The sequence below is a fragment of the Danio rerio genome, chromosome 8, assembly GCF_049306965.1.
Source record: "Danio rerio strain Tuebingen ecotype United States chromosome 8, GRCz12tu, whole genome shotgun sequence".
Lineage (NCBI taxonomy): Eukaryota > Metazoa > Chordata > Actinopteri > Cypriniformes > Danionidae > Danio > Danio rerio.
This window is the reverse complement of record NC_133183.1, coordinates 51,320,687-51,343,205: the sequence shown is the minus strand read 5'-3', so window position 1 is coordinate 51,343,205 and position 22,519 is coordinate 51,320,687. Positions and strand designations below refer to the sequence as shown.

Genomic DNA, 22,519 nt, shown 5'->3' with positions numbered 1-22,519 from the left:
TTTTTTTTTTTGGACGGCTTTTGTAAATCGCCGGTTGGGTTTAGGGAAGTAAGCGAGAGGGCAGGTCAATCAATAAAATTGATTTGGTTTAGAGATGGAGGAGGGTGGCCGATTGACTGATCACCCAATCGGTCAGTCAGACAGACGGTCGGTGGGTCGACATTGGCCTCTGCTGAGTTTATGCGAGAGAAATTTGAAAAAAGCGCACACATCGGCCTCTTACGGATTTGCGAAAACAAAAAATGCACAAATACGTACCTCCCAGGACGTATTTCACAATCTCCAGAAACGTCCACGTTACTACGTTTTCAGAATGAGCCTGTGTTGATCTCAACGTAAGTAACGAGTAATCAAAAAATAAATTTTCTCATTACAACGCCATTACTGTGTGTGACTGGGGCATATAACTGATGATGATTGGCATGTTTGTGTGTATGAGAAGGACAACAACACAAATGATAATAGCCGCATTTCCACTGTCAGGCCAGTGCGAGCCAGGGCGTTTATCAGGCCGCGCCGGGACAATCGCCCGGGTGGTTGAATAATGAGGGCAAAATTATGTCGCGTTTCCACTGTCGGGCTATTAGCTCGCAGCGTGTCACGCAAACACCTCCCCCAGAACGTCCCCCGAATCAAAAGTCACACAACCCGCCCACTTCACCGGGAATCAGGCAGATAAAGCACACCATCGCATCATCACGAAACCATTAAAAATGAAGACAACAGAAACAAACAAATGACACGTTACTGTACAGCAGTACATGATATGTCTATACGCACAGACCTGTGTATTACCATTCATTACATTTGTTTACTCACCGACCGACTGTTGGCATTGTGCATCGAGTGCTCTTGCCACTAACGGAGGGACCCAGCACAGTGAGCACACCCATCCATAATAATACTATAAAGCCACAGAAAGTCTTCGTTATGACTCGGTAAGAAATGTATTTTATAACACCCTTGTTTTGATAGACGTTGTGTTAAGTGTTTCAGAACATAAGAGCAAGTAGCCTAAAAAAATATAGCCATATTTGTTGCGCTCAGCAGCTATTCACTAAAGCTCTACATTTAAAGTTTCATTTATAAATTAGACCACGTCATATAAAAACATAAACACTTGTTTAAGGATATAAAACACATTTTGTATTTGCAGTTTTCCCCGATGCGTTTAAAGCAGCGTTGCGTAAAAGTAGGCTAGATTCTGCTTTCTCACTCCAAAAATGCTCTGTTTGCACAATTTGATTAATATCATCATATCCAAATACTTTATAAATAATATTTCAAACCTTCTCCGGTGTTTATTGCTTTTAGAAAATATCTAAAATCTTTTTTTCAGATAAGCCTTTGTAAAATGAAAGTTATATGGCTTTAAAACGAACAGTTTGATTTATGTATTGTATATAGGCTACCTACATTGTTCTAGCTAGCTTTTGTTTATTTTATATTGGTTTATTTATTTAATGCGATTTTATTATATCCGATATTTGTAATTCTTTAAATTATATTTCAATACAGTTTAGGCTATTTGATCAAGATATGACACTATATTGTTTAAAGGCTACGAAAGTGGGCACATAATTTGTTAAGTTTTATGTCTTTCTGTTGTATTCATGTTGTATATTATTATCTCCAAAATAAAATAAATAAAATAAAAAAGCCGTGCAGCATCAACACAGCTGTAAAGGGGTCTCACACACACATACAGGCATTTAAACGTGCATAAATACACCTTTTAAACTTGACAATAACTCTCGAAAAACTTTACTGTCTGCTGTATCTTTAATATGGTGTAAAGATTATTATGCGTTATTGAAACATCAAGGAGGACGCAGCAATGTCACTATAAATTAAAACTACTTTATTATTTTAAGCAACACCCTTACATTTAAAAGGGAAACATAAGGGTGATCATACGCAAAAAGACCCCATAGGCTAGATGTTTTCTTTCCCTTATTTATTTATTTATTTATTTGTTTGGCGCATATACTCATGTGCGATCGGAAAACTGTGCCCGCCTCTCCTTTCACTCCGCTCCGAAGCCCCAGCTGGCCCTCTTTGGCCCAACGTATTTGGCGGGCCGAAAAAGGCCGGCCGCTGGCCCCAAGAAAGAACCCATTTGGCCCGGAAGTGACAGTGGAAACGCGACTGTCCTTGGCTCGCCCTGGGTCGCTCGCTTTAGGCGCGATAGTGGAAACGCGGCTAACGATTGGCTAGAAGTGCAGGTGACACTTTCAATAGGGTAGATAGAGTCACTGAATTAATTAAACAAAAACTAGTATTGTTCTGTTCCACAGCTACATTGATATAGAATAAAATAGAGTAAAATGTTTTATAATAATAATACATTTAATTCAGTTTAGTTTATTTTTTTGTCTTTAAAAAAAATAACAGTTTCTTTTTCTGGTAGTTACTTTCAAAATGAAATAATTCAGGTATTATAAAAAGCAGCCATCTCAGTTCTTCAATATCCCGTACTTATTCGCTGTTCAACAAAAGAAATAAAGAACAATTTAAACAGGTTTAGACCCATTCATTTTTGGGTGAACTATCCCTTTAGAAGTAATCTAACAAAAATAAACAACAATGCTAAAATATACAGCACAGATACCAAATGCTACACAAAAATAGTAGTCAATCATGTCTCTCTGTTTTCATATTTGTAATTCAAGACACCAAAAATGCAACACAGCGCAGAGCACGTCCACCAGACAACAGAAAAAAAAAGCAGAGAACAAATAAACAAAATACGCACATAAAGGTTTGTGACTGGAGAGAAAACGCATCTATATGAAGTCTGATCTGCACTTTGAGAAATGTTTATGAGGATGTGATCTTTGAGATGAAGCCAGGGGTTGAGAAGGAAATGGACAGTGCCCTTCAGGACCAGTACAGAGACCAGCGGACCCATTTTTAGGTAGCCGTAAAGAAAGCCGGTTCAATACAGCATGCATAATGAATGAAGGGTAATGTTAGACTGGGTTTTGATTCAAAGAGAGAAAGAAAGTGTGCTTGTGTGTGAGAGAGAGAGAGTAAGGAAGAAAGAATGCAGTATTTCTTACATCAATATACTGTAAGATTCAATAAGCCCCTTGCCTTTGAGTTGTAATTAAGACAAAACTAGACTAGACTCTCTGTAATTTGTGCACAACAAATTACAAAGTGTACATAAAGATTAATTTACACTTATGATAAAAAAACAGACACACCTACACTTATTAAATCAGCTATTTAGTCTTGGTTTGCTTAGCGCTGATAGCGGAAAAAAATAAATATATATATATATATATATATACACACACATAAAATATTAGGTAATTTATAATTTAAAATATAATAAAAAATCAATTATCATAAATAATAAATAAATAAATAAATAAATAAATAAATATATATATATATATATATATATATATATATATATATATATATATATATATATATATATATATATATATATATATATATATATATATATATATATATATATATACACACACACACATACATACACATACACATAGTTGAAGTTATAATCATTAGTCCCCCTTTTAATTTTTTCTTTTTTAAATATTTCCAAAATTATGCTTAACAGAGCTAGGAAATTAACAATATGTCTGATAATATATTTTCTTCTGGAGAAAGTCTTATTTGTTTTATTTCACCCAGAATAAAAATAGTTATTAATTTAAAAAAAAAACATTTTAAGGACAAAATTATTAGCCCCTTTAAGCAATTTTTTTTGATAGTCTACAGAACAAACCATCATTACACAATAACTTGCCTTTCATTTGTGCATTAATTAGTTAATTTTCTTTTCGGCATAGTCCCTTTATTACCCTTGGGTTGACACAGTGGAATGAACTGCCAACTTATTCAGTATATGTTTTATGCAGCAGATGCCCTTCCAGCTGCAACCCAGTAATGGAAAAATGTATTGCATTCATATTTTAGTTAAATCACATCAGTTTATTTTAAGGTGAACCACTATCATTCTTTTCGCAGATCTCAGTTCACCTGCTTGGCATTTTTTTCTTCTGTTGCTCTGCTTTATGGTATGACAGTTGATCAGTGTGTTATTTGCCCCACCCCTTCTCTTCTGTGACTGGATGGCTGGCTAAAAAGTGACATTGATGAGTGCACTGATTTGTACAAATTTTAAAGGTGCCATAGAATGGAAAACTGTGTATATCTATAGGCATAGTGGAGTAATAAGAATTCAGCATATGGAAATCCTCCTTTTTTTCCGGTATTGAGTAATCAATTAAATTACTGTTTCTCAATACAACAATGTTACTATGTGCGTGATATGGGCACATAACTGATAATTATTGTCATGTGTGTGTGTGTAGGGAAGGGATAACCACATAACTGATACCATGACATCTGTTGTTCCTAAGCAACCATCATTGATGGTCTGCCAACTTGATGATCTGCATTTGTCTGAGATAATTAGTTATTACTGAAATGCTTAGAATTCAAACAAAGCTGATTGGTTAATGCTTGTCACATGATAAACAAGATCTCATATTTCTCACTATTTTCACATACTTGCCACACATCTGCATTTGAAATAACAGACGTGAGAGCGCAAAATACATGCTATGTGAGCAGCCCCTAAGAGTGTCTAATTCCTGGCTGATGATGGTTTGTAATCGTGGTTGTCATTCGACAAGGCATCTGCTCAATTTGTTAAAATATATTTTGAAAACTGAAGTATGATTATTTTGCATGCTTGTATTTCAGAGTACATCACAGGTCCTGTGTTTGCGTCTGACATTGGATATCTATTTGCTATTTGAGGCGTTGAGATAGTGAATGACCTGCTGTGAAGCAATAAAAGCAGAGCACTAATATTTACGCCACTTCCAAATAAGCCAAAAACAGACTTCATTTTAGGGGGAAATCCTAGGGTTGTAAATTGACATGCTAATCTTATCTATAGCACTGATTATATAAATGAACAATTGAACAAACTGTATCAATACATTTTAGCATAAAACCTTGAATTTGAAAAATTTGCACTTTATTTACTCCTAAAATCTGCATAATAGTAGGGCTGCACGATTAATCGAAAAAAGATCACGATCTCGATTCAACCCTACACACGATCTGCAGCTTTTCTACGATTCAGGAAGGTCAGAAGAGAAGCAAGGCAGCCACACAAATCTTCACAGCAACATTAACACCTTCAAATGGTGTTAAAAGTGTCACAAACTGTATTTATAAGGTATAATTTACCCAGAAGTCATTTCTGTCTTTATGTAATGATGTATTCGCAGCCGCAAAATCACACGTGAGCTGACTGCCAGCTGTTTGTTTACTTCCGAGAACCAGTGTTGCCAGATGTTGCTGACTGTTTCCAGTCTAAAACCCACTAAAAACTAAAAAGCACCGCCCAAAAATCTGTATTCTCGTTGGAAGATCACAAATGTTGTAAGCGTTTGTATGTGGAGACCGGGGGCTACGGCGCCTCTTTGGGGGATCATAACAGGTTTATAAGTGAAGACCAGGGCTGGCGGGCAAGCTGTTACAAAACCACCCAATTTTACACCACCCGCCTATGTCATTTTTTACCCGCAAAAATAAATTCAAAACCCCCCAATCAGGCGGAAAACCGCCCAATCTGGCAACATTGCAGAGAACGCGCACATGCCCGTCTATGACGCCTACTTTAGTGGACAGAAGCTGCATAGGCTGTGGATAACAGGTAGTGAAGTTGTAAAAAACGTTCAGTTTGTTGTACAGAGCAATCATTTGAGGGCCGTGCGGGAGGTTTGATTTGCATGTATGTGTGTGTTTTTATCACAGTGACAGCAGCCATGAGCAGTGAAAGTGAAACCTGTGCGCACATCATTTAAATGATCATATCGCATTTTACAGTTATGATTACGACAAACATTTGATATGTTTTTTTCTTTCATAGCGAACACAAAGTGTTGTGCATGAAAATAAATGTTTACTGTGTCAGTATAACAACCCTAGCATATAATGTTGAATATATGACAATATATATATATATGATAATGACAAAATTTACCAGTGAAAACAAATGGTCTATTAATGTTGTCAATGACAAATGACAAGCTCAAGTCTTAAACATAATAAATTAACTTTATAATTCTGAATAGTTGTATTCTGATGTCATAATTTTACTGTGAATTAACAAACAGGACATACTGAAAGTCTTTTCAAGTCCACCATAATAAAAGCTTTTGCATTTTAAGCAACAGTTTTACATACACACAGGCCTAATATTATTATTGTTGTTTTACCAAATGTTTGAGAATTAACAATAATAATAGGCTAATCATATTAACCTTTATTTTACATTTATAGAATCGTGAGAAAGAATCATGATCTTGATTTTAAGCAAAAAAAATCGTGATTCACATTTTTGCCAGAATCGTGCAGCTCTACATACTAGTACAATAAATGTACATGAAATTAACTAAAGTTAATCTATACTGTATATACACAAAAAATAAATCAGCTTAAAGATTTTAGTTAAACGTTTTACTGGGCGTCTAAAGTAAAATCTATTTTTCTTTTTTTTTGTTTTCATAGTTTTTCAAATAATTTAATTTGCCTTATTTATATAACACGGCCATCAGTGTAATATTAAGCACATGTTTTTCATTTTTATTAATAAAGTCATTAAAAGATGCAAGCATAATAAAACTAATCCCCACCCCAATTAAAAAAGATAGATATTTTTATAAATATAGAGTATTATTTAATAAAGTATAATATGTGAAATGTATATATACTGCATACCTTTGCCATGTACATGTGCAATGACAATAAAGTTGAATCTAATCTAATCATCTAGTTTAATTTATTGTTAAATCATTCATTCATTTTCCTTCAGCTTAGTCACTTTATTCATTAGGGTCACTACAGCGGGATGAACCGCCAACTTATCCAGCATATGTTTTTCACAGCGGATGCCCTTCCAGCTGCAACCCAGTAGTGTGACAAATCCATACACACTCATTCACACACATACACTACTGCCAATTTAGTTTTTTCAATTCACCTACAGTACAGCGCATGTCTTTGGACTGTGGGGGAAACCGGAACACCAGGAGGAAACTCATGTTAACACGGGGAGAACATGCAAATTCCACACAGATATGCCAACTGGCCCAGCTGCTTTCTTGCGACAGTGCTAACCACTGAGCCACCGTGTCGCCCTTTATATTTCATATAAAAATAATACTGTAATATTTTAACTCCATTTGTGTGACATTTTTCATACTTCAGAAGCATAATTTATTTTTAGATACATTTTTGGCCTGTTTTTTAAATTATTATAAGTTCTAAAATGTTATGCTTTATTCTTCCACTATAGAAATTATAATATATTTACATTCATTCTCCTTCAGCTTAATCCCTGATTTATCAGGGGTCGCCACAACTGAATGAACCACTGAATGTCATTTATTTACTGTCCATTTTATACAACATACAATTTGTCCTTTTTTTAAACATATTTTTTCTTTTAAAAGTAATCCCCTGGTGCTTATTTTCTTTTATAATGATTAACTTTTTCAGTTACTTAGGTAGTAACCGAATTAGTTTTCTGTAACAATTAATCAATTGAATTACAGTTTCTTCATTGCAACAATGTTTCTGTGTGTGTGAGAGTGGGGCACATAACTGATGATGATTGGCAGTCTTTGTAGGGAAGGGACAACTACATAACTGATGATGATTGACTAAAAATGCTGGTGAGACTTTCGTTAGGGGTAGTCGAAGTCACTACATTAAATCAACTAAAACTAGTATTGATCTGACATGAGGAAATAATCAATAGTAGCAATAGTTACTTTTTGTGACTGATAAGAAACTAGTTACTATAACTAATTACTTTTTAAAGTAACATGAAAAACACTGGTGTCTGTCAAGGTTTTGGTAACGTAAGTGTAATTTAAACAGTGATATGATGATGATCAGATGTTTCTATTTTTGGGAATTTTACTTTAACAGAAAAAGAAATAGCATGCCTCTGTTTATCCAGAGAATCTTTTCTTTCTTTTTTTTTGTATATAAAGTTATTAAAAGATGCAAGCATAATAAAATGAATCTGCACCACAATTTTTTAAATATATATTTTCAAATATAGAGTATCATTAAATAAAGTATTACATAAATGAAACATTGTTAATTTTAAAAATCATTTAGTTAATTTACTTTAGATTTTAACATAGTAGTTTTGTTCCCACACTATCATGGTGCTGCTCTCCCACATAAACACATGCTGTAACAGGTATGTGTTATGTTTATATCCACATGCATCAGTTACTCTCCCGCCAGCCACATAAAACCCAATGACCTTCAAGAGACACAAGCAAGGAAAACTCAACAGCGACGATCTCTTACTGCATTCAAACAAAGAACTATGAGACGCACAAACTTTCTACACAACTCAAACAACACAATATTAAGAGCCATAATATATAGTTTTCTCTATCATCGGAATGCACCTGACGCAACTCTAGCTCCACAGGCCTCATTGGTCAATCTTATCGCAATGACAACAAAGGGGAGGACCTAGCTTCTAGAAAGCTCCTTACCTTCCAGCGACATGGGTTCCAGAATGCCGAACTGTTTAAGGACAGCCACGAACAGAATGATGACTACTCCGATGGCAAACAGCTCCATTCCCTGAATCCCCATGGCTGCTGTGATTTACGGCTCCTGGCACCAGAACTTCTAGGACTATTGGAAGTGAAAGTAATAATCTGTGTACTAACACGGGACAAAGCCAACTTGCCGATATAGCATGGCGCCAGACGCTGGGTGTCTCAAAAAGAAAGATTCATTTCATTAGTTCCTCAGAAGAATATTTAAAAGGGAAATCAGGGGATATTTTTGGCAGAAAACGTCAAGCTTGCTGTGTGCATGGGATGAAAAAAAAGAGTCCACTTATTTTGGAGATGAGAGGAGAAGTCAGTGTTTCCATGTTAGGTCATTCTTCTTGAAAGCCCCATAGCATAAATAAAGAGCAGGATTGCAGTTCTCGTACACAGTCCAGATGTGTAAAATCCATCCTTGGCCGCAAATGTTATTTGCAAGTGTCAACAACAGACAAGAGCATTTTAAACTTTGATGTGAAGAAGTGCTGCTGCGACGCTGCGATATTCAAGGTTGTTGATCCAACGGTGTACGTTTCTTTGTAAAACAAGAGATTCATGGAGATCCATTCAAAAGATCCAGAAAAGTACAATGTGAAATCATGACTTGGGAGCAATAGACATACTGTGCTGATTTTGTAGTTAAAATGATCATATTTCGTTCCAAGTCCTAAGTGCCTCTTAAATCGGGAACTGTTGATGTTGACATAGAAATTTGATACTAATGAGCACCCCGGTGCCTCAAATGGGAACAACAGTCCACGTATAAGTCGTTAAAAATGCTCAATTTAATTATGTTCAGGATCAACATCTGGCTCTGCTTCGATCACTGCGACAACCAGTGAGATGGGATCTCAAATCCTGTTCCAAAACATTCGGTGGCCTCCAGCGTAAAACACAAAGTTGGTGCAAACCCTTTCAAGGTACGGAAATCCTTTGCAGACAGGGTGGATCCGACTTCAACCTAAAGCAAATCCAGGGAAGTTCTCAATTCCTCGTCCCCATCAAACCTTTTAATTGCTCCATTAATTTTGGTGACATGTCTTGGGAGTGGTCCCGAAGAATGCGATTCTTCGTCTCCTCCTTCTCAGGGGGTTCTGCTGTCAATCTCTTCCCTTGTCTGTTTCCTCGGAGTCAGCATCAAGTGCTTTTGTATCTTCTTTCAACTTGTACTGTACAGTTCACGCTCTTCCTCCCTCCCTCCCTCCTCTTGCCCTCTCTTGTCCCGTAATAATCTGCAATGGGCAGTTTATCTTCACCTCTCTGTCCAGCCCACCCCTCCTACCGTGTCTCTTCCTCTCTGCTCATCTATGACCACTCTATTTCTTCTTTTATCCATCGCTCACTTTCCTAGCTTCACTGCCCCTCACTGCAAAGTCAGACCCTTGCGAGAACTGGTCCTTTTTCCCCCTGACCACAATCCGTCTCTCTCTTTTCCTTCCTACCTTCTCTTCTGCCTTGGGGAAAAGTCACATTTCCAAACAGGGCAGGAAGCAGGAGAGAGGGAGCGATACTAGGGGGATCGGATTCCAGGGACGCCCTCCCCTACCGATTTCCCAGCCTCCATCCACCCACATATCTGATCCATCAGGAGCACTTTTTTTTCCCCTCTCCAGTGAACAGGCCAAGGCCTCTGCATGGAACGGGACAACCAGAGGTTACATTAGCTTGCAGGTTTTCCTGTTTAAAGTATAGTGAGAGAGGAGAAAGAGCTCTAATAACTCAGATAGAAAAAAAAAATCTATATTGTCTTAATGGTGGCTTTAAGTCCACAAAACGTAAGGTAAGATCAAACACTGTATTTTACTGCCAGCATCCATCCATCTTTTCCTACACCTTCCCCCCCTTATGCTTTTTTGTTTTGGTCAAACAGCTATTATTCTAGTTAAATGACACTTAAAAAGATGATAAATTTCAAAGATGAATACAGGAACAGTCCAAAAATAGAAACACGGTGCAACACTGTAGATATGTGTAATCAAATGGTAATCTCTTGAAAAAAAAAAACTACATTTATCAAATGTCATTCTCAAGCTCTAATAAAAGTTATACACCAGGGCGGAATATACCATCCTCTAGATACAAAGCTGTATTATTGCCAATAGTATTTCTATGAGGGCGAGGCAGTGGCGCAGTAGGTAGTGCTGTCGCCTCACAGCAAGAAGGTCGCTGGGTTGCTGGTTCGAACCTCGGCTCAGTTGGCATTTCTGTGTGGAGTTTGCATGTTCTCCCTGCCTTCGCGTGGGTTTGCTCCGGGTGCTCACAGTCCAAAGACATGCGTACAGGTGAATTGGGTAGGCTAAATTGTAGTGTGTGTGTGTATGTGTGTTTGGATGTTTCCCAGAGATAGGTTGCTGCTGGAAGGGCATCCGTTATGTAAAAACTTGCTGGATAAGTTGGCGGTTCATTCCGCTGTGGCGACCCCGGATTAATAAAGGGACTAAGCCGACAAGAAAATGAATGAATGAATGAGTATTTCTATGAACCATCTGAAACTAACCAGCTAAATGTACAAATAAACAACTGAATGTACAAATAAGTACAAACGCAACAGAAATATTACGTAATCCATGAAAACCTAGTAGATCCTTTGTGACACACTAATATGAACTAATGAATGAATTAGTCAGTGAGTGAGACATGAGTTAATCAGTACAATGTAGCATAATAGTAAAATTAGTGAAAAGAAATAGTGGCGAATGAGTATGAGTGAGTGATTGAATGATCAAATGAGTGAGTGAGTAAATAAAATATAGGTGAATCAGTGAATAAGTGAATAAATGAAGGAATTATTAAGTGAGTGAATTAGAGAATAACTAAGTAGTAAGAGTGAGCAAATGAATGAATGGATGAGTGAAAATGAGTGAGTGAGTGAGTGAGTGAGTGAGTGAGTGAGTGAGTGAGTGAGTGAGTGAGTGAGTGAGTGAATGAGTGAGTGCATGAGTGACAAATTCATTATCAGGTGAATGAGAAAATGCATTTGAGAGAGCAAATCAGTGAGTGAGTGAATGGATCAATAAAAACAATTGCCCAAGTGAAATATGAATTAGTAAATTAGGTCCCACTTTATATTAAGTGGCCTTAACTAATATGTACTTACATAGGAATTAATAGTTTGTTAAAATGTACTTATTGTGTAAATACATGTATTTATTTTGTACTTATGCTTGATTAAATACAAGTATGTAATTACATCTGTAGTTAACTTTTGTAATTACATTTGTAAATACACTGTTGACCATCCCTTACACCTTAACCCACCCTTAAACCTACCCATGCCTCCAAACCTGTAAATAACCCAACCTCTATCCCAACTCAAAAGCACCACCAGTGTTCTGAAATACATCATAAACACAGAAAGTACTTTGTATTTATTTTTTTGATGCAAGTACATAGTAGTTAAAGACACTTAATATAAAGTGGGACCGTAAATATAAGTAAATATGAATGAGTTAAAAAAAGTGAGTGAGCAAATGAGTAAGTCTATTTAAAATGAGTGAATCTGTAAATAAATAAGGGAGTTAGTAAGTCAATTTGAGTAATTGAGAATATTACAGAATCCATGAAAATTTAGTAGATCCTTATATGACACACTAATAGTGAGTGAGTGAGTGAGTGACAGACTGGTTGAGTGAGTAAATTATGATTGAATCAGTGAGTGAGTGAATCAGTGAAATAATGAAGGAATTATTGAGTGAGTGAATTAGAGAATAAATAAGTAGTAAGAGTGAGCAAGTGAATGAGTGGATGACTTAAAATATGAGTGAGTGAGTGAGTGAGTAAGTACATGAGTGAATGTCAGGTTAATGAGTAAATACGTTTGAGAGAGCAAATCAGTGAGTGAGTGAATGGATTAATAAAAAACAAGTGAATATTAGTAAATATAAGTAATTATGAATCAGTTAAAAGAATGAGTAAATGAGTAAGTCTATGTAAAATGAGTAAATCAGTGAATAAATAAGGGAGTTAGTAAGTAAATTTGAGTAATTGAGAATATTACATAACCCATGAAAATCTAGTAGATCCTTATATGACACACTAATATGAACTAATGAATGAATGAGTGAGTGAGTGAATAAAATATGAGTAAATCAGTAAGTAAGCGAATCAGTGAATAAATGAAGGAATTACTAAGTGAGAGAATTACAAAATAAATGAGCCATGAAAGTGAGCAAGTGAGTGAATGAGTGACAAATTTATCAGCAAGTGTGAATGGGTCAGTGAATGAAACATGAATAAATCCATGAATGAGTGAATTAGTGAATATATGAACAGATTAGTGAGCTAGCAAATATGACAAATCTGTGGTGTAAGTGAGTGAATGAGTACACGAGTGCAGGTGGATGAGTCAATCTTTGAATGAATGAATGAGTGAGTGAGTGAGTGAATGAGTAAAAAACAAGTGCCAAAATAAATGAATAAATGTGAATCAGTTAAAAAGTGAGTGAATTAGTGAATAAGTGTGACAAGTGACTAATTTGTCAGCAAGTGAATGAGTCAATCTTTTAGTGAATGACTGAGTGAGTGGATCAGTAAAAAACGAGTGTCCAAGTGAATGAGTAAATATGAATTGGTTAAAAAAGTGAGAGAGTGAATGAATCTGTAAATACACAAGTGAAGAAATGAGTGAGTGAATGAATGTAATGAGTGAAATGGTGAATAAATTCAGTGAACGAATCAGTAAATGAGGGAATTGCTGAGTGAGTGAATTAGAGAATAAATGAATAGTAAGAGTGAGCAAGTGAATGAGTGGATGAGTGAAAATATGAGTAAGTGAATGAATGAGTATATGATTGAAAAATTTATCAGCAAGCCAATAAGTAAATAGATTTGAGTAAGCAAATCAGTAAGTGGATGAATCAGTACGTAAGGCTGTCCAAGTGAATGAGTAAAGGTGAATCAGTGAATAAACAAATGAGCAAATAGGTTAGTGAATGAGTGAGTGAGTGGTTGAATAATTAATGAATCAATGAATTAATGAATTAATGAATTAATGAATAAATAAATGAATCATTGAGTGAGAAAATTTATGAAAAAAATGTGTGAATGAAGATAGCAGTGAGTGAATGAGTGAATGAATTATTAAACGAGTGATTGAATGAGTGAACTAGTGAATAAATAAGTTAATGAGTGAATAAGTGCATAAGTACACAATCAATGAGTGAGCGAGTGAGTGAAGAAATGAGTAAATGAGTGAGGGAAAGATTAAATGAATGACTCGGTGACAGAACGAGTAATTGAATGAATAAATGTGATTAAGTGAATTACTGAGTACATTAGGATTTAATAAAGCAGACTGAATTAGTATGGGCTTCAAGTAAAAACAGAAATTTACAGAATGGGTGACTGAATGAGTGAATGAATGAATAAATAAGGCTCAATCCTAATTTTTGTACCCCTACCCATTCTCCTTGGCCTTTAAAACAGAGTGTGAAGGGGATTGGATTTAAAGTTTACCCCTACGAATTGGGACAGCACTACAGCACCTGCACACGTCATCATATGTCATCGCGATCTCTTGCTATGAGATCAGACGATCGCGACTGTTGTAGTTATTCTTATTAGTTGTGTTATTTTTTGGTATTTATCTTCAGGAATAAGCATATGTAAGCATATATATCATAAGCATATAAGATCAAGAATGAGTAAATGAGTGAATAAATGTGAATGAATGAATCGCTGAGTACATTAGGATTTGACAAAGGAGACTGAACTAATATAGGCTTAAAATGAAAAGAGAAATTTACAAAACGACTGGGTGACTGAATGAGAGAATAAATGTGAATGAGTGAACCACTAAGTACATTATGATTTGATTAATGAGACTGAAATGATATAGGCTTCAAATGAATACAGAAATTTACAGATAATAAATTTTATATTAAATTAAAATCTACATAGCGACGCAGTGGCGCAGTGGGTAGCACGTTCGCCTCACAGCAAGAAGGTCGCTGGGTCGCTGGTTCGATCCTCGGCTCAGTTGGCGTTTCTGTGTGGAGTTTGCATGTTCTCCCTGCGTTTGCGTGGGTTTCCTCTGGGTGTTCCGGTTTCCCCCACAGTCAGGTGAATTGGGTAGGCTAAATTGTCCGTAGTGTATGAATGTATATGTGTGGATGTTTCCCAGAGATGGGTTGTGGCTGGAAGGGCATCCGCTGCGTAAAAACTTGCTGGATAAGTTGGCGGTTCATTCCGCTGTGGTGACCCCAGATTAATAAAGAGACTAAGCCGACAAGAAAATGAATGAATGAATGAATAAAATCTACATAATTTTTTTTCACTTTTGAGAATCCCCAATGCCTCGATTTCTCTACAACAGTGAATGCTCTGTATTTATGGCTGGCGTCAGTGCTTGTTGTGTATAGGAATTAATGTCAAGCTTTTAGGAGTACGGGGCAGGTTCCAGTAATGCCATTAGAAGATGAACACTTCTTAATAGAAGCATGAAGCTTTTGCTGACAAGACACAATGGGCTAACACAACTCACTGAACCTGATTACAAGCATTAGACAAACAGGGGTACAGAATCTAAAAGCTTGGCACAGCAGCTTTAAAAAAACGAACAAACATTTATTACCTTTACACTAGTCCATCCCTCTCTTTGCATTTTGTGTATTAAAAGCAGCTATTCTTCAGAATATTGATACTGTTACAAAATCTAAATTTGTATAAATCCATCAGAATTACAGTATTCATTCACAGCAAACAAAACAGAAAAAACTGCTTTTACTATGAAAGAAGAGTCTAGAAAGGTGATCCCTCCATGTATACAAACACTGCACTTCCCCTCTAACATGTTCAGTAACTCTGCACGTCCAGAAATGAAACCTGATATAAGGCAGCCGGTCTTCTATCTAATACATAAGCACTCTGAGGCCAAACACAGCCCTGCTCTTTGAGTCCTCAGACTGGACAGAAGTGCTCTCTCTGTCTCCTACTCTCTCCTAATGAGGTGTGATGGATCGACTTTTTAATGATAAAAACACCCTGCAATGCACTGACAACAACAACAAAAGAATTTTGGATTCTTGTATATCGATTGGTAGAAGTGACTGATTGCTCCTTTTAAACTATAGGCTTTTTAGTAGTTTTTAATGTGACATTTAGATGTACAGAAAGGGTCTCAAACTCGCGATAGTTTGTAGCCCCCACATTATTTGAAAGTTTAATGTCAGTGCGGCCCAAGATTTTGATACGTATGACACTTTATAGTGTTTTGTGCGGAGCTGAATGACCCCATCAATCACGGTGGGGTTTATGGCTCTCGGGGGCGGGACATCGGCTGGGCTGGATGCAGGCAAACATTTTTCAATGAGTGAAAGTTACAGCCGCTATGCCATGGAGTGTTTTCTTTTGTGCCTGGCTGCCTGCCTTGTTTCTTATAGGCACACGTGGACATTCGTCCCAGCGTGCTTCATATACGGTAACACTTTATAATAACTACACACTATGAGTCATTTACTAAGCATTAGCATCTAGTGAATTCATTATTTGTTAAGCCTTAACTCTACATTAATAAATGTTAGTAAGCAGTTTATTACTGCAGCTACAAATGCTGTATTCTTGACTTATAAGCACCTATATAATGTGTTTAATATTTGTATTTTCATACTTAGTTTATGATTTATATTTCATTACTAAATTATAGTATAGTAAATTATTATTTCTTTTTTAATTCACAGTGTGGTGTTCAGACCCAACTGTGTTAACCGCATCAGCTAAACTCTCCCACTCTATTTTTTTCTTTTGTTGTTAATTCCGGAGCACAAACTTGCAAATAACACCGCTTTTCTCCGGTCTACCTCCGAAAGGAGCACCTCCAATTCACATTCTGTTCAAAGTTTCTCTTTTTGCTCGATTTTGTCATTGCTTTTTTGTTGGGTTTTGCCAAAGTTGAGTCATTAGCATATTCATATGGGGGAGGAGGCAGGAAGGGGTTTTGTGCTCATGCATGTTGCGCTCAGTTTCACGTTCATTCGGATGTACAAAAGAATATGCGTGGGATTCGGCGTACGCAGTGTTTCATACATCTGAATTTTTGTCAGCGTACGCACATTTACAGCGTACGCAATGTTTTAGTATGATTTCCACGCAAGTCTTCGTACATGAGGCCCCAGATATGTGTCTGATTTAAGACTACATATGAAAGTGGCACAGATCTGACCTGAAAACATCACATTCCATGCAGTTTGGGCTGTTCACACTATCATTACCTAAGTCACATGTGGGCAAAAAAAAAAAATCAGATTCGGGCCACATTTGGCTGCAGTTTAAACGTAGCCACATGTGAGGTCCCTCTTTCTCTCTTTCTCTCTCTCTATCTGACTAAAGAAATCAAAGTGATGCATACGGGGCGAGATAAAAGAAAAGTAAGGAACCCAATGCTGCCTAATGTAATCTGCAGTCACATTGACACCTGTCCATCGGCAATAAGAATCCCCGGTAACCCGGACCAATTATAGGATTGCACCATGATCTGTGGGTCATTTGCATCGCGCTACTTGCATTGTATTTCCATCGCCTCACACAAGAAACATTACATATACATTACAAATGAACATTTCTATATGATGTAAAAGTATAGTCAAAAGAAATAACAACAACACAGTGTTGCTTTTTTTCCTGTAACAACAGCACGGCGGATAACAGTAAATCTTATTATTATTATTTTTATTTTTATTACTACTGTCTATTTATTTATTACAATTTAAATTTTTAAATTAAAAAAATTAATTTCGTTTCAATATTTTTCATCTTATTTTTGTGTTAAAAATTCCAATCTTCTCAAATCTAAAAATTAAAAAAAAAAAAAAATTAGAAATGAATAATTAATAATATAATTGATTAGACATCAAACATTTATCATGAGGCCAGAGACAAAACTTGTATTTGCGCATTTCTGTGCTGATTTTAGGGTATATTTTATTACAACTGAATAGATTTACAAACCTCATTTGTTACAAACCTCCAGCCGCAATCCATTACTGGGAAACACCCATACACTCTCGCATTTACACACTATGGCCACTAATAGTACTTTGGAGGAAACCCACACAAACACAGGGAGAACATGCAAACTCTACACAGAAATGCCAGCTGAGACTTAAACCAGCAAGAGGCGACAGTGCTAACCACTTAGCCACCATGGTCCAAACTATAAATCAAAATTAGTTTTGTAAAAATGACCCTTATGACTGTTGTTGTGGTACAGGTCCACATTTGCTGCATTTAAATTACCCTACATTGTTTTGTCAATGAAAAAAACAAACACTTTTTCTTGGTTTTTAATTTAGCAGTTTTGGTTAGTTTATGATTGTTGGTTGACCATTTTTAAAATTTACTTTCTATCTAATTTCAGTCACAAGTGAAAACGATAAAGAGTGTAGTAGATAATAATGTTGAAAACAGAGTCAATCAACAGCACTTACTTTCTGATTTCTTCTCCCCAAATGACAAAAGCTTCCAGTTGTCTGTGTATATTCTACAGCGCCCTCTGCTGCACAATATTCATTACTATGCAAACCAACTGGAAAAGATTAGTCCAAATACCTCCAATATAACATATTATTATTCAATATATCACATTTTATTTCAATATATCATATTATTATTCAATATATCCTACCATTCATATCATATTCTTCATTCAACCATAAAATAATAATAGATCAGAATAAACTGTACATTTAACAATCAAAATTTTAAGATAAAACAGTAATAAAAATATAATAATTTGTATATTTACAATGATTCAATTATAATCATCTAGATATCTTTCTCTCTCTCTCTCTCTCTCAATCTAATTATCTATCTATAGATATATCTATCTATGTCTGAGGAGGAGGAAGAGGTGGGCTCTTTTTGAGTCTCTTTTTGAGACAAGAAAAAGACAAGACCCTTAAAAAGCACTTTTAGTTGTAAGGGACTTACCTACATCCATTTCCTTCTACAAGTGAGTAGTTATCTTTTTTTCAGTATTTTTTCCCTCAGTGATATCTTTAATGTTTTGGTTCTAATGTATAAACACTGCTTGTTTGCAGCTAGTTTTGTCTTTCTTTTATGTATGTGTATGTCAGGGATGGGTGTAATTACAGTTTTTCCTCAATTTCTTTGAATTTTTTTTTTTTTTTGAAAGAGTCTGAACATTCTTTAAACTGTAAGTGTAAATGTCACAACTGTACTGGAACTTCAGAACTGTAAAACATTTCATTCTTCCTGTAAACTTATCATGTCAGTAATTTGGCCAAGGCCACCAAAACCAAGTATTTTTGTCATCGTGTGAGCCCCACTGCACACAATGTTTAGTTGTTTTCCACTATTACAGTCAACAACGGAAACTGTTTTATTATTTTACAGTTTTAACATTTTCTAAACTGAGTGCAAATCTCAAAATGGTTTGCTGGATCTTCTGAACTTTATTGCATGTCTGCAAAATGTAATTACTCACCCAAAACATTTAATTCATGCTTAAAATCCTAATTATTGTGTCACTAATTTGTGCCAATGGCACCAAAACAAAGTATATTTGTCATTGTGTGAGCCTTGCTGGTCAAAATGATTAGTTGTTTTTTTTGCCAAGACAGTCAACCATGGGAGTTAAGGTTTAAAACAAATCTGATATTTGTTGAGAAGAGTAAATAAATAAATAAATAAATAAATAAATAAATAAATAAATAAATAGATAAATAAATAAATGAACATTTGTATGTATACAGTACATTTGGTTTTGTACAAATGTATTACATGCAATGTGCAATCTTACTTGTCCAATTACTGTATTGTCATTTTTTTGTTACCACAAATGCACAAAAAATACAAAATAGCATCCATAAAAATAATAATAATAAAAAAAATGTTCTTAGTGGGCATCCTGTAGCTCTTGTTGGCCTTGCCAGAAATTACTTTTTTCCAATTGTTTTTCCACAAGCATGTTACTAGAGTTCAGGATTGTGGAAGTTCTCCAAAAAAATGGTATAGTATAGTACACTCTCAGAAATAAAGGTACAGGAGCTGTCACTGGGGCAGTACCTTTTCAAAAGATACATATTTGTACCTGAAGGGTCCATAATGGTAGGTAGATTTTAGGTTTAGGTAGATTTGGGCACTAACATGTATCTTTGAGGTACCAGTGTGGACTATTTGGGTACAAATATGTATCTTTTTAAAAGGTACTGCCCCAGTGACAGCTTCTGTACCTTCATTTCTGAGAGTGTAGTGATTGTGCTGTGGACAATCTATGCTCCCAAACTTAATTGGTTAAATATATGATGCAAATTGTATTTCTATTAGAGGTAATTTACTAACTTAGCAGACATTAAAACAATGTCAATATCAGATATTTATGATGTAAACATGCCTGTATTGACCTTATTCTAAAATGTGAAAGTGCATAATTTTTTTGCGATTGTTTTAGAAATGCTGATTCAGTTGTCTGTGGGAGAAATGACTAGGAATAATAAACAAACTACTTGCTCTGACTGTACAGCGCTTTGCCTGACTATACAGTCAAAGCAATATAATATAATAAGAAAATATCAGTTTGCAACATCACACAGCAAAACGAGCTGTTTTTAATGTCTAAAATTCAATGGAGACGAATGAGACCTGAAGTCTCGAGCCAAAAAGATTCAAATGGCTGTGCCCCCCCTACTCGAAGAATAAGGTGAATACAACTGTTTGATAGTTGAATAACCACTTTTTTGAGTGTGATAGCTTACATGATGAAAAATGATTGCGAAGTTGTGAAGATTTTGACAGTTAAAAAAAAATCGACTCATACATTTTCTTAAATCAAAAAGAAATGCCACTCTGAAGTGAACAATAAGCTAAATGTTCAGAGATCTACACTTATTGCTTTGAAAAAGAAAAATTTCAATCAAGAATTGAGCCAAAGCATTTGAGAAAAATTGTAAAAAAAATCTATATTTGGAGTCAATGGCACATTCAATAATAATATATGAGTGTTAACATTTATACAGTACAGTTATATATGAACAAATGTATTACATGTAAAGTGTAACATTTTACTCATCCAACTGTATTGTACTTTTCAAATTTCTGATATTTTCTCAAATTCACATAATTTCACAAATTAACATCCATGAAAATAATAATTCTTAGTGGACATCCTGTCACTCTTGTTGGTCAGGCCAGAGATTACACATCTTCCATATGCTACTCTAGTAAGTTGCTGCAGTTCAGGCTTGTGGAAGTCCTCCATTCACAAAAGTTGGTAGTGATCATGCTATGAAGTGTTTGAGAAGTTGTGAAGTGTTTGATAGTTCAAGTGAGAATCGATTCATCGACTCATATGTAATTAGTTGTTGTGCAAACTACAGGCAATTGTACTTGTTTGCACACATGTGCCAAAAGCATTCGCAGTTTGACAAATTCAAGAAAACAATCCAATCCGATGTGAGCTAAAAGCTAATTGTTCAGAGATCTGAACTTTTTGGTATTAAAAATACAAATATAATTCAACAATTGAATTAAAGAAATTGAGAAAAACAAAAAAGTATTTCTATCTTCCAGCTAATGACGGATACATTTATTCAATTCAATTCAGCTTTATTTGTATAGCGCTTTTACAATGTAGATGTAACTGGAACAGTGTAGTTCAGTTTTTATTGTTTAGGTTCAGTTCAGTTTAGCTCAGTTCAGTGTGATTTAAAATCATTACTGAGAGTTCAATCACTGAAGAGCAAATTCATCGATGCGTAGCTCTACCAATCCTGAACCATGCGAGCCAGTGGCGACAGCGGAGAGGAAAAAATAAAATAAAAAATTACATTTATCAACATGATTGAACATGCTTAAAAAACAACCAATTAATGACAGTACTATATATGGTTTGTATGAAATTAGGTGATTTGAATGAAGTTAAAAGTCCATTTATTTAGATTTATAGGGATTTTAAACAGCATTAAGTGAATTAATTATTATTTTGAAAATATATAAAAAAATGAAAGTAACACTTGAGTAATTGGGTTACTTTTCAGACACTCACACACACTCACTATCCTTTGGCTTAATCCCTGATTTATCAGGGATGGCCACAGTGGAATGAACTGCCAATTACTTTTCAGACATAGTCAAAAAATAATGATGTAATTAGTTATTAGTACTTAATTACTTCTTTGAATTACCTTAACCAAAACTGGTGTATATAATGAATGTGAGCATTCAACTTCTTTTGTTAAGTTTCAAGAAACTGACCCCCTTAAAGGCTAATTCTGTCATAATTTACTTCTGTGGAAAATTGATGATATTTTAAAGAATTTCAATATCTAAATAGTACTGAGATTCAATGATCAAAAAGGCAGGTTGATTAACAAGATGTATATAGCATGGCCATTAAGGGAATGACATGGTGAATAACAATATTCAGGCAGACCGCGATATTAAAATGATGCCCGATTGGGGCCCAAAGTCTGCCAAAACATAACTTTCCCATTCTATTTTCATGCCTTCTTTGCTAAATTCTAGCCTTACTGTGCCATATTCCACTGAATAAAAAAAAAAAAATCTTCAGCTAAGACAACCTTTTATTAATCTTACATTGTTCAGTTTTGCTGCTGTAGCTCATCTGTTTCAAGTATGGTTGTGATGTGTGTGTTGTGTTGAGAGGCTCTTCAGCAGATCTTGTCTTCTGTGACAAGTGGTTCATTTCAGTTACAGTAACTGAGTGGCCACTCATACTATTTGGAGCCACATTCTGTCTTATTTATATTATCCTACATACAGAATTATTGATTACACCCCACTTGAACAGAGTGTTCATAAAACAGCCATGAAACCTTTGTAATCATGACATGACACATGATACATAGATTTTATGCATGCGTATGACAGTTGTCAATAAGTGTCATTTAGCTCAGCTGTGT

General features: G+C 35.4%; 1 protein-coding gene across 7 annotated transcripts in view; it reads right to left on the bottom strand.

Moving 5' to 3' along the window:
* The window catches only part of kcnip3a (Kv channel interacting protein 3a, calsenilin), a 145,590-nt gene that overhangs the window by 20,916 nt on the left and 102,155 nt on the right, over positions 1-22,519 (bottom strand). The window contains exon 1 of one of the 7 annotated variants that reach the window (XM_073909255.1): positions 8,580-10,104. The exons of the other annotated variants lie outside the window; for them this stretch is intronic. Within the exon in view, the coding sequence (XP_073765356.1) occupies positions 8,580-8,682 (103 nt within the window). The 5' untranslated portion in view covers positions 8,683-10,104. Of the gene's footprint in view, positions 1-8,579; positions 10,105-22,519 lie in introns of those variants that run through there. 7 annotated transcript variants of the gene reach the window in all.